Source organism: Amblyomma maculatum, chromosome 1 (genome assembly GCF_055883805.1).
Source record: "Amblyomma maculatum isolate TAMU_Amacu chromosome 1, ASM5588380v1, whole genome shotgun sequence".
In the NCBI taxonomy this organism is placed as follows: domain Eukaryota; kingdom Metazoa; phylum Arthropoda; class Arachnida; order Ixodida; family Ixodidae; genus Amblyomma; species Amblyomma maculatum.
The window spans coordinates 400,260,970-400,273,660 of NC_139344.1; the positions used below are offsets into that span (position 1 = coordinate 400,260,970).

At 45.3% G+C, this 12,691-nt stretch overlaps 1 protein-coding gene across 1 annotated transcript in view; it reads left to right on the plus strand.

The window, feature by feature from the left end:
* The first annotated feature begins 1,818 nt into the window (after positions 1 to 1,818).
* LOC146208685 (disintegrin and metalloproteinase domain-containing protein 10-like) overlaps positions 1,819 to 12,691 on the plus strand; it is a 41,280-nt gene continuing 30,407 nt past the window's right edge. Inside the window, exon 1 of the mRNA XM_084579128.1 lies at positions 1,819 to 2,058. Within this exon, the coding sequence (XP_084435254.1) occupies positions 1,819 to 2,058 (240 nt within the window). The remainder of the gene's footprint in view (positions 2,059 to 12,691) is intronic.

A 12,691-nucleotide genomic window follows, 5' to 3' on the forward strand; every position in this document is an offset into this window, starting at 1 on the left:
CCTGCCCAACGTGGCCGCAGAGAGAAGGATAGAGGCTTTAAGCATACAACGAAAAGTTTGTTCGATAACGTGAAATCGTCGTCCTCAAATTGTCGGCGCCGGAGGTGTGCGCAAATATTATAGTGTACTGTTAAGTTCTGCTATGACAAAATATGTTTATTAGTTTCCGTCGGCTGCTCTTCTCGCACTTACTCGTTCACGTACATTTAGTCTCTGCTCGCGTAATTACTAATCCCTTATGTCGTGCCTCTGATATTTAATTTATTTCTATTAGCATAGAGTTCTTATCCCCCACGTCACCCAGCTGGCCGTCTTAAGCTACCATCAGACATTGATATAAAACCTCGCTTCAGCGTAGCCTAATATACCTGCTTGCGAGCCCTCGGCTAGCGGGCAAACTCGTGTCCAAGTGCGTGTCCAGATTCTTGGTAAGATTGATTGCTATCTTAGCTTTCCATCTCAAATGACCAGCCCGAGTTGGCAGTTCCCCCGAACAAGGTTGTTACCTAACACAAATTATTGAGGATTTACTGCTTGGCCAGATAGCCTGGCGACTATCATCTGCCACCTCCACACCCTGTATGTTTCGCTCGCAAATAAGACACCAGAGGTTCTGCATAGCCGGGCCTTTAACGCTGTCTCGTTCAAATAACGAGTGTAACACTAACAGGCGACAGGTGGAAGGTTACATGACCTGGCAGTGATTGGTTGGCGGATTGTTTATGTCTCAACTCTTGACAAGGCGAGTATGCTATGCGCTTTTCGTGTGGACAGGGGATGAGGTGAAAATAAACCCTGCAGGATCATTCAACCTCGAGTCAGACACGTTGCTCCTAGGCCACGCTGGAATCTTCGGGCGGTGTGACTTAAGCTGACCTTTCGCAAATATGTTAGCTTACTACTGCTTAGTGATAATGTGTAAAATCCCCAAGGCAAACAGGCAGATACCACTCAATAAGATTTCTATTTGTGCACATAAAGGTTGACTGAATTATTGCTGAGTTTTGTAACCTTAATATCGTCTTATCTATCCAATCTAAATCAGGAAAATTTGTAACAGCCACCACTCGACAAGGAAATTCGCCCAGTGCGAATGAAAAATACCTTCCAGAAATGGCCAACTTTGGTCATCAACCTATCTCATCGCTCTAATACAGAGCGCTTTATTATAAATGTAAAATAGCTAGTGGAGGAAGGACGCGAGTCATGAAGCGCACGAGATGACCGCTAAATAATTTAGCAAATGTCTTGTCAGAGACAAAGCCCAACAGAGAGCTCCCGGGCGCCCAGAACTCTTCATCATAATCGTGCTAAGTTTGAAACCTAGGATGATAGATTGTGCTAGAAGATGGAATTTGAGAGAATGTTGTTCCAGGTTAACATGTACTGAGAGCGTACGCAAAGTTAGTCGCTCTCCCTAATACTATGCCACTTCAAACGGCTCATGAGTGAGCCATCGTTCTTGCGAAAAAATTGGAGTGTTGGGTAGCGAAGAGTAATATTGACGGGACTAAGGTCGTTGATTTCACGCGTAGCCCTTACCCAATAAAATTGCTCGGCTCCTGTAGTTTAAGCAGCGCCAAAATTTATATCGGCGACGCATGTCACTGCGAGTTCAGTATTGAGTTCAACAGATCGATGTAAGACATGCAGGTTCAGCAGAGAGAAGTAACAATCTTGTGTTGGCATGAATAACTCATGTCTATACAGCAGTTAAACACTCTAAGAGAAATATAGCCTTCAGAGTTATGAGCGTAAACCCTCTAATAAAGAGTTCAAATAATTCCTAAAGCAAAAAGCTATTCGGGCTCACAAATTATGATCTGTGCTCACCAGGCCAGGAAGCGCAGGCGCAATCGGCGTTCCCTGGTAAACATCAAGCCGCTGAAGACCGCCATAGCCAACATCAGCGCCAAGGTGGAGCCGATTGTACCGTCCTCACTCAGCCAGTTGGCTCTTCAACGCCTCGAAGGCGGTGACCGCAGGGAAGCAGTGCGAAATACCAACGTGCAGCGGGTCTGCAATGTTGAGCTCAACATTGATCACACTTTCTACGAGGTGAGCATTACTCTCACCCTCCAGTGCTCCCCTACATCTTCCATTTTTCTGTCTCCTTATAGCCGCTTCAGAAAAATCTGAGAAGAAAGTCTTGCGTAAGACATTTCCGCTGTAGTAGACAATTTAACATGCTAGCACCAATATACTGGAAAGAGAAAAATTGAAGGTCTAGAGCCAAATGCTCTTGTCTTGGAAAATTCTTGTTTGCCCTCCAGGTACATATTGGTAGCTCTTTAAATGCTTCGTTGCTTACAGTAAACTAGCCAAAACTGCCGCCTTTTTTAAATTTGTGACAAGCACGTACTTGTCCTATGGATTATCAGTTAGCTCTAACTATTCCTTAAAATGTGCTATGACGTCATGTACTGGAGAATGTACAACAGATCGATACAATTGGAAGGAATATGACAATTCACACGGAAGCCTTTAGTGCCGGGGGATGAGCGTTGAGTGAATTTAATGAATTCTGGAGCTCTTTGCTCTCATCCCGTTCTTTGCGCAAAACATTTGTCAAGTATGCAGATAATGGTATACCTAGCTTTGTATTAGGCTTTTGAGGTACCGCTCTTAAAATGTCGCCCTTAAACATGACCCGTATACCCCGTAATGTTTGCGAGGGGCATGTGTCGAACTTTAAGAACAGCCAAATATCGAAAGCTAGCTGGTTTCACTAATTGCTGAAGTCTTAATAAATTCATATTTAACCTAATATTGAAGTTGACTCACATAAGGTTTGCACTCTAATTTTGAAATAAAGTATGAAAACAGTACGGAACACACTTTTGAATCGATGTCTGCAACAGAAAAGGTTGAATGACTGGCGTCTGCAGCTCGCTTCACGGATCGTGTTTGGTGTACATGCATTTTGGTACTAGTATGAGCCTATTGCCTCACCTGACCTGTGCTCATTTCCACATAATCGCCAGCTGCCAAATAGCAGAGTATTAACGTAGTTAAACAGTGTAGCACGTGCTAACGCATTTACTGACGGATGGAAGTTGATGGAGCTGACGTGCATTGCAGAGCACGAGAGTGTTGCAGTGTGCCCACTGGATGCTCAGCTGCAGAGATAGCTGATACCTTCCCTATTGTCTTCGCACGAAGCTGCTCTTTTTCGAGCGAGCTCGGCACATGGAAGTTACAATATTGTTAAGGAAAATGTACACAGTGGTAACCGCTAGTTGACTGTCAGAAGCACTCGTCACCAGAACGAACCCAGCTTAACCTGAGCGTCGTCTTCCTCACAACATCACACCAGCGCGTCGTCGTCTCGATACTGTACTCCGTAACAGTACTCCCCGCGCGGGAGAAGCACCATCCAGGTGCTGCCTACACAGGAAAATTAGAATGGTATGGTTTCAGACGGGCGACGTGCACGATTTCTGGATGATTGTTTGTGGAAGGATACTTGGGCTGTAGAGGGGCGATCTCATAGGTCACATCGGTGACTTGCCGCAGGACGCAGTAAGGACCCACGTAGCGAGGCAGAAGTTTCTCGCACATCCCCACATGGCGGGCCGGAAGCCAAAGAAGCACGAGGGAACCAGGAGGGTAGTGGACGTCTGGGTGATGTAGGTCATAACGACGCTTTTGTGAGCACTGAGACGCGCCAAGCCGGTCTCGAGCAATGTGGCGGGCGGCATCAGCGCGGGCGATGGCATCCGAAGCTTAACTACAGGAAGAGTCCTCAAGAGGCAGCAAGGTGTCCAAGGGGAGTAAAGGGTCGCGGCCGAAAAGTAGATAAAAGGGAGAGTATCCGGCGGTATCATTGCGTGAGGAGTTATAGGCGAACATGACGAAAGGTAAGGAGATATCCCAGTCATGATGGTGATCGGACACACACATAGATAGCATGTCGGTTAGTGCGTGATTCAGCCGCTCAGTAAGACCGTTCGTTTGCGGATGGTAGGCCGTGGTGAATTGGTGATGAGTAGCGCATAAGCGGATAAGGTCATGAACTACCTTAGAAAGGAAACAGCGGCAACGATCTGTGAGCAGTTGACGCGGAGCGCCATGACTCAAGATTACGTCATTGCAAAAGAAAGTCGGCAATGTCGGAGGCGCAGCTGGTGGGGATGGCCCTGGTTACAGCCTATCGGGTAGTATAATCAGTCGCCACAGCAATCCATTTGTTTCCAGAAGTCGACGTCGGAAAAGGTCCAAGAAGATCGAGGCCGACACGAGAAAATGGCTCAGTCGGCACTGAGATTGGTTGCAGGGGCTCGCTAGGTTGAAGCGAGGGTGTCTTGCGGCGCTGACTTAGCTCACAAGCGGCGACGTAACGACGGACAGAGCGGTAGAGACCAGGCCAGAAAATTCGGCGTCGCACACGGTCGTACGCGCGTGATACTCCCAAGTGTCCTGCTGTAGGGGCGTCGTGAAGTTGGGCGAGGAAGCCGGAGATGAGCCGGAACAACCAGTAAAAGGTCCGCGCCATCTGGACGCATATTGCGTCTGTATAATGTCTCGTTATGGAGCACAAACATGCTGGCGGAAGAATCGGGGTAGTTGTGCAACTAGTCTATAATTGGTTGCAGGGCAGGATCACGACGCTGTTCGGAGGCGATATTTATAAAGTCCGAGATGGACAAAATGTAGTCGTCAGCAGTATGGGCGGACAAATCGGGAGGATCTACGGGATGGCGGGACAAGCAGTCAGCGTCTTGGTGTAAGTGGCCCGGCTTGTATACCACACGTAAATTCTACTCTTGTATTCGCAAGGCCTAGCGACCTAAACGGCCAGGACTGTAGAAAGTCGATCAAGGTGGGTTGCGAACGTGGAAGAAAAAACGACGACGTCACCTAAGTAGCATAAACATGTTGTCCACTTGAAGCCACGGAGGAGCGAATCGATCATGCGCTCGAATGTCGCAGGAGCATTACAGAGTCCAAATGGCATTACCTTGAATTGATAGAGTCCGTCGCGGGTAACAAATGCGGTTTTCTCGCGATCCCGTTCGTCGACAGCAATTTGCCAGTAGCCTGAACGCATGTCGATGGAAGAAAAATAGCTGGCACCATGCAAGCAGTCAAGCGCGTCGTCAATTCGCTGAAGAGGGTAAACATCTTTCTTATTGGTTAAGTTTAACTGTGTGAAGTACTGATTTCGGGCTAAACTTAAACATATTCAGCTGGTTGAAACGATATTACGTTAATCCACTCCTTCTATCACCATAGTCTGGACCATACAGCGACGTCACGATATGGGGGCCAGTCAGGAGTCAGGCACAGTCAAGGTCGTTTCTCAGTTCTGATTAAAGTGAACAAGATGCTATTGTAGTTCCCTATCGCTCTGACGAGCAGAGTATAAGTGCTTTCCCGTTATTATTTAAATACCACCCGACGAATGTATAAATCTCGCTTTAACTCCGCCGTATGAACATGCCCGTGGGGCCTAGGGACTGTATCTTAGAATGGAGATCCAACAACAACGATTTAGATTTCAGTCTCATTGTCCTCTCTAAAAAGGGCTACGTGAAATGGCAGTTCCTACCATGGCTGGACACTGACTGACCGGCTTATTTTGTGATGTCACAAGACTATGTTACATGACCGAGTTCCAATATACGAGCATATTTATCGCTGTCGCTGTAATAGTGTCATGACTGAGGACACATTTTATCGAGCACTTTTACGTCAGCAAACGCTGAGACTGAGCCCCATGTAACTTCCGGTTCGAAGAATTTGACATAGCTGGTTTTTGTATGCGCCAAATGAGAAAATCTAATGAGTATCATTTTAACAGCACCTTATCAAACACCACGCAAAATACCTTATGAAATAAGCAGTTCCGGCGCCTGCTTTTACAGTGCATTTTCGAATTTGTACAATTTATCAGAAGCATTTTTGGACACATTGTCGCAATTGTCACCCAAGTTGTTTTACATTCATCAAAACCGTGATGTCAGCATTTATTGCCTATGTGATATCCATACCAGGCGGCCTCAACGCATTTGTACCCCGAGGTAATAGTTCAGTATTGTGGTGCAAAACCGAGGAGGTCACTCTGTAATAGTATCGTTTTGGGTAATATATGTAACTATTTCCGAATTTTTAGTCGATTCCCTAAACGCGCCCACGTCTCCGACCCGCTGTTTAGTAATTCTCTTCGACGTAAAGTTTGTGATGTCCACATATTGAATACATTTATACCTTACTTCTGTGCTATATTATAATTCTATTTTGCCTTGAAACTATCAGTCGGTGTACGTTTGGTAATTCTGGCGCAAAGTGAAGTCTCCTGTTTGTCACTCAAACGACAGGTGTGATCGGTTTGCACACGAAACATGAAGACAGTTACGTTATTGGACGGTGTTTAGCTATATACCTTACTTCTGTGCTATATTATAATTCTATTTTGCCTTGAAACTATCAGTCGGTGTACGTTTGGTAATTCTGGCGCAAAATGAAGTCTCCTGTTTGTCACTCAAACGACAGGTGTGATCGGTTTGCACACGAAACATGAAGACAGTTACGTTATTGGACGGTGTTTAGCTATATTAACCATCTAGCCGAGTTCATTATTAAAGTAATATTCAAGCCCTTGTGAAAGTAATCAAGCACAACACCCTATAAGCGACAAGAAATGTGCCTGCGTGATCTATTTATTGTCGCGAAGGCAATATCAACGGCATGCGAGGCGTTTCACCTCCTGTTTTAAAGTTTGAAACAAGATCCGTTAAGAAGCTAAAAATTCAGCTGGAAATATTTAGATTCTAGACTGTAAATAAACAGCGCTCGCATAGTTCGAAAGAAAGGCCATGTTAGAGCTTAGCCGCTCTCATTCGATGTGGCGTGTTCAGCAAATGTATCAAATATGAAGGCAAATTTAAAGTTTAATTCAGGCCGAGTCGGAATGCGAGCGGCGAAATGCACAACTACCGGTGCTGTGCGCTGGGATTCTTTTTCTTTTTATGAATTCGACAGCTTCCACTAGCGAGCTACCATGAATATGTGCATGTTTGTTTAAAAAATCAAACGCCGCTCCTTGTATCCGATGCATGCCCATAAAAATTTGATCCAGATGTATCATATGTGACGTATCTTGATATCGGACATGGCACTGCGGTAGCAAAGCTGCTAGGCCTTTTAGTAATGGTATGACTGGCGGCCGCGGCCCCTGCATTTGGTGGATGTGAACAGAGAAAACTGCGTTGTGGTGCGAGACATGTGTCCCTAATAATGAAACAAATGCGACAATCGTATAATCAATTTGAAGTACTTTGGAACGGCGTGCCTTGTAGCCCTGTGTCCACTACGCGACGTTAAACCGCACGTAGATCTCCCTAGAACAGCGGAAAACTTTTAATTCACTTGACCTGTTTTTGTGCTGCGACAAAATTATATTTACTGTTTCAGAAACCTGTGCAATCAAATTAAATGCTGCCAGCAAAAGAAGCGATGTAATAAGCAATGAGTTGTTGCAGAAATTTAGAGTAGTACAATTGGCTGTTAAAAATTTTAAGCCTAATATGCTCTACAGCAAAAATTTACAAGGGTTCAACGCTGCTGAACCAAATATTGAGTGAAAGCATTAGCTACGGTTGAGCGAGCGTTCTTCTTCTTCTAGTTTTCTTCTTCATCAGCTCACATATAAATCCCCGCTTTAACCAAGCCATATAAACGTGCCTTAGTGGACTATAGGAGTAACGTGAATACCTGGGTCCTAGCAGGCTGGTTGTGACATAATCGTCCCATGTGAAACGACAAACCCAAGTTGGCAGCTCCTGCCGACCGCTTAAGGTGGTAGCCCAGCTCTCACCCTAGCGTTGCGTGGGGTGTGACGTTGCAGCGTTACGTGGGTAAGACGTGGCTACCGGCCGCGCGACGCTGAAAACTCGAAACCTAGAGTAGCATTGCTTTTGCAATAAATAAAATAGGTATAGCGCCTTGCCGCAGAAACTATAGTTTTGTAGCAGCTGGTGGGGATGGTCCTGGTTACAGCCTATCGGGTAGTATAATCAGTCGCCACAGCAATCCATTTGTTTCCAGAAGTCGACGTCGGAAAAGGTCCAAGAAGATCGAGGCCGACACGAGAAAATGGCTCAGTCGGCACTGAGATTGGTTGCAGGGGCTCGCTAGGTTGAAGCGAGGGTGTCTTGCGGCGCTGACTTAGCTCACAAGCGGCGACGTAACGACGGACAGAGCGGTAGAGACCAGGCCAGAAAATTCGGCGTCGCACACGGTCGTACGTGCGTGATACTCCCAAGTGTCCTGCTGTAGGGGCGTCGTGAAGTTGGGCGAGGACGCCCGAGATGAGCCGGAAACACCAGTAAAAGGTCCGCGCCATCTGGACGCATATTGCGTCTGTATAATGTCTCGTTATGGAGCACAAACATGCTGGCGGAAGAATCGGGGTAGTTGTGCAACTAGTCTATAATTGGTTGAAGGGCAGGATCACGATGCTGTTCGGAGGCGATATTTATAAAGTCCGAGATGGACAAAATGTAGTCGTCAGCAGTATGGGCGGACAAATCGGGAGGATCTACGGGATGGCGGGACAAGCAGTCAGCGTCTTGGTGTAAGTGGCCCGGCTTGTATACCACACGTAAATTCTACTCTTGTATTCGCAAGGCCTAGCGACCTAAACGGCCAGGACTGTAGAAAGTCGATCAAGGTGGGTTGCGAACGTGGAAGAAAAAACGACGACGTCATCTAAGTAGCATAAACATGTTGTCCACTTGAAGCCACGGAGGAGCGAATCAATCATGCGCTCGAATGTCGCAGGAGCATTACAGAGTCCAAATGGCATTACCTTGAATTGATAGAGTCCGTCGCGGGTAACAAATGCGGTTTTCTCGCGATCCCGTTCGTCGACAGCAATTTGTCAGTAGCCTGAACGCATGTCGATGGAAGAAAAATAGCTGGCACCATGCAAGCAGTCAAGCGCGTCGTCAATTCGCTGAAGAGGGTAAACATCTTTCTTATTGGTTAAGTTTAACTGTGTGAAGTACTGATTTCGGGCTAAACTTAAACATATTCAGCTGGTTGAAACGATATTACGTTAATCCACTCCTTCTATCACCATAGTCTGGACCATACAGCGACGTCACGATATGGGGGCCAGTCAGGAGTCAGGCACAGTCAAGGTCGTTTCTCAGTTCTGATTAAAGTGAACAAGATGCTATTGTAGTTCCCTATCGCTCTGACGAGCAGAGTATAAGTGCTTTCCCGTTATTATTTAAATACCACCCGACGAATGTATAAATCTCGCTTTAACTCCGCCGTATGAACATGCCCGTGGGGCCTAGGGACTGTATCTTAGAATGGGGATCCAACAACAACGATTTAGATTTCAGTCTCATCGTCCTCTCTAAAAAGGGCTACGTGAAATGGCAGTTCCTACCATGGCTGGACACTGACTGACCGGCTTATTTTGGGATGTCACAAGACTATGTTACATGACCGAGTTCCAATATACGAGCATATTTATCGCTGTCGCTGTAATAGTGTCATGACTGAGGACACATTTTATCGAGCACTTTTACGTCAGCAAACGCTGAGACTGAGCCCCATGTAACTTCCGGTTCGAAGAATTTGACACAGCTGGTTATTGTATGCGCCAAATGAGAAAATCTAATGAGTATCATTTTAACAGCACCTTATCAAACACCACGCAAAATACCTTATGAAATAAGCAGTTCCGGCGCCTGCTTTTACAGTGCATTTTCGAATTTGTACAATTTATCAGAAGCATTTTTGGACACATTGTCGCAATTGTCACCCAAGTTGTTTTACATTCATCAAAACCGTGATGTCAGCATTTATTGCCTATGTGATATCCATACCAGGCGGCCTCAACGCATTTGTACCCCGAGGTAATAGTTCACTATTGTGGTGCAAAACCGAGGAGGTCACTCTGTAATAGTATCGTTTTGGGTAATATATGTAACTATTTCCGAATTTTTAGTCGATTCCCTAAACGCGCCCACGTCTCCGACCCGCTGTTTAGTAATTCTCTTCGACGTAAAGTTTGTGATGTCCACATATTGAATACATTTATACCTTACTTCTGTGCTATATTATAATTCTATTTTGCCTTGAAACTATCAGTCGGTGTACGTTTGGTAATTCTGGCGCAAAGTGAAGTCTCCTGTTTGTCACTCAAACGACAGGTGTGATCGGATTGCACACGAAACATGAAGACAGTTACGTTATTGGACGGTGTTTAGCTATATTAACCATCTAGCCGAGTTCATTATTAAAGTAATATTCAAGCCCTTGTGAAAGTAATCAAGCACAACACCCTATAAGCGACAAGAAATGTGCCTGCGTGATCTATTTATTGTCGCGAAGGCAATATCAACGGCATGCGAGGCGTTTCACCTCCTGTTTTAAAGTTTGAAACAAGATCCGTTAAGAAGCTAAAATTCAGCTGGAAATATTTAGATTCTAGAGTGTAAATAAACAGCGCTCGCATAGTTCGAAAGAAAGGCCATGTTAGAGCTTAGCCGCTCTCATTCGATGTGGCGTGTTCAGCAAATGTATCAAATATGAAGGCAAATTTAAAGTTTAATTCAGGCCGAGTCGGAATGCGAGCGGCGAAATGCACAACTACCGGTGCTGTGCGCTGGGATTCTTTTTCTTTTTATGAATTCGACAGCTTCCACTAGCGAGCTACCATGAATATGTGCATGTTTGTTTAAAAAATCTAACGCCGCTCCTTGTATCCGATGCATGCTCATAAAAATTTGATCCAGATGTATCATATGTGACGTATCTTGATATCGGACATGGCACTGCGGTAGCAAAGCTGCTAGGCCTTTTAGTAATGGTATGACTGGCGGCCGCGGCCCCTGCATTTGGTGGATGTGAAGAGAGAAAACTGCGTTGTGGTGCGAGACATGTGTCCCTAATAATGAAACAAATGCGACAATCGTATAATCAATTTGAAGTACTTTGGAACGGCGTGCCTTGTAGCCCTGTGTCCACTACGCGACGTTAAACCGCACGTAGATCTCCCTAGAACAGCGGAAAACTTTTAATTCACTTGACCTGTTTTTGTGCTGCGACAAAATTATATTTACTGTTTCAGAAACCTGTGCAATCAAATTAAATGCTGCCAGCAAAAGAAGCGATGTAATAAGCAATGAGGTGTTGCAGAAATTTAGAGTAGTACAATTGGCTGTTAAAAATTTTAAGCCTAATATGCTCTACAGCAAAAATTTACAAGGGTTCAACGCTGCTGAACCAAATATTGAGTGAAAGCATTAGCTACGGTTGAGCGAGCGTTCTTCTTCTTCTCGTTTTCTTCTTCCTCAGCTCACATATAAATCCCCGCTTTAACCAAGCCATATAAACGTGCCTTAGTGGACTATAGGAGTAACGTGAATACCTGGGTCCTAGCAGGCTGGTTGTGACATAACCGTCCCATGTGAAACGACAAACCCAAGTTGGCAGCTCCTGCCGACCGCTTAAGGTGGTAGCCCAGCTCTCACCCTAGCGTTACGTGGGGTGTGACGTTACAGCGTCACGTGGGTAAGACGTGGCTACCGGCCGCGCGACGCTGAAAACTCGAAACCTAGAGTAGCATTGCTTTTGCAATAAATAAAATAGGTATAGCGCCTTGCCGCAGAAACTATAGTTTTGTAGCAACCGTGTTTTGACTCTGGACACATAAAATCGCTTCATACAGCTGGCATATATCAGTAATTCTTAAATTACACGTAAAATTAAATACGAAACTAAGCCTGTTCTCACTATCAACAGTTCACCCATTGAAGTCCGTGGCTGTAAACTGTCTAGGTTATGATTTTTTTATTATTAGCCTTGTCAGTCCTTCTTTGTGCTTCAGCCGGTATGAGAAATTTGCATGAGCTCTATCAGACAGCAAAATTATTGGCTGGCGCCATAATGAGGCTGGGTTTTTCAAAACTCTTGCCACAATTCATGAAACTGAAGCTGGCGCTCGGATGTAGTAATGCGACCATACAAGCTTAGATATGTGGCCCCTCGAATCGCCGTTTTTCCTTGTTAGACTGAAAGCGGTAACACTTCCTCGCGTTAGTGTGTTACACGCTGAAGTATATACACAGGCTGAGCTGCTTTCTCAAGAGTAACATTCGGATGTTCTAATTCAGTTGCCTCATAAGACTGGCTTTTGGAGTAGGGTCTTTTTCTTCAGTGCGGCGAGAAGCGTCGTGATGTGTGTTTTAACTTCAAGACGTCTTATGCTGTGAAAAAAAAAACATGACACCCAAATACCATCCAGTTTAATTTTAGCGTGGTCTAGAAATTCACTAACTTGTCAGCAGAAGAGCAAAGCTCTCGAGCGCTATCTCACGGCGTATTAAAACACAGATGGTGGCGGCAGACCTGAATGGCGAGACGGCGAAAGTGCAAGCGGCCATTACGAGCATGGTAGCTACCCACATCGCCGCTGCCACGGAAACCTTCAGCCGCACAAACTTCAACGGCATCACCGACATCTCGTTCGTCGTACAGCGGCTGCGAGTAAACGATGATGAATACTACAACATCGCAACTAAAGAAGACCTATATGCATAGCATACCGAAAACTGTTATGATTAGAGTAATGCTGTGCGATTAAGCCAAGATATAGTGGAAATATTGCTTAGATAGTACTCTAACTTCTACTTGTACTTAAAAATCAAGTTTTTTCTTGTTAATGTTA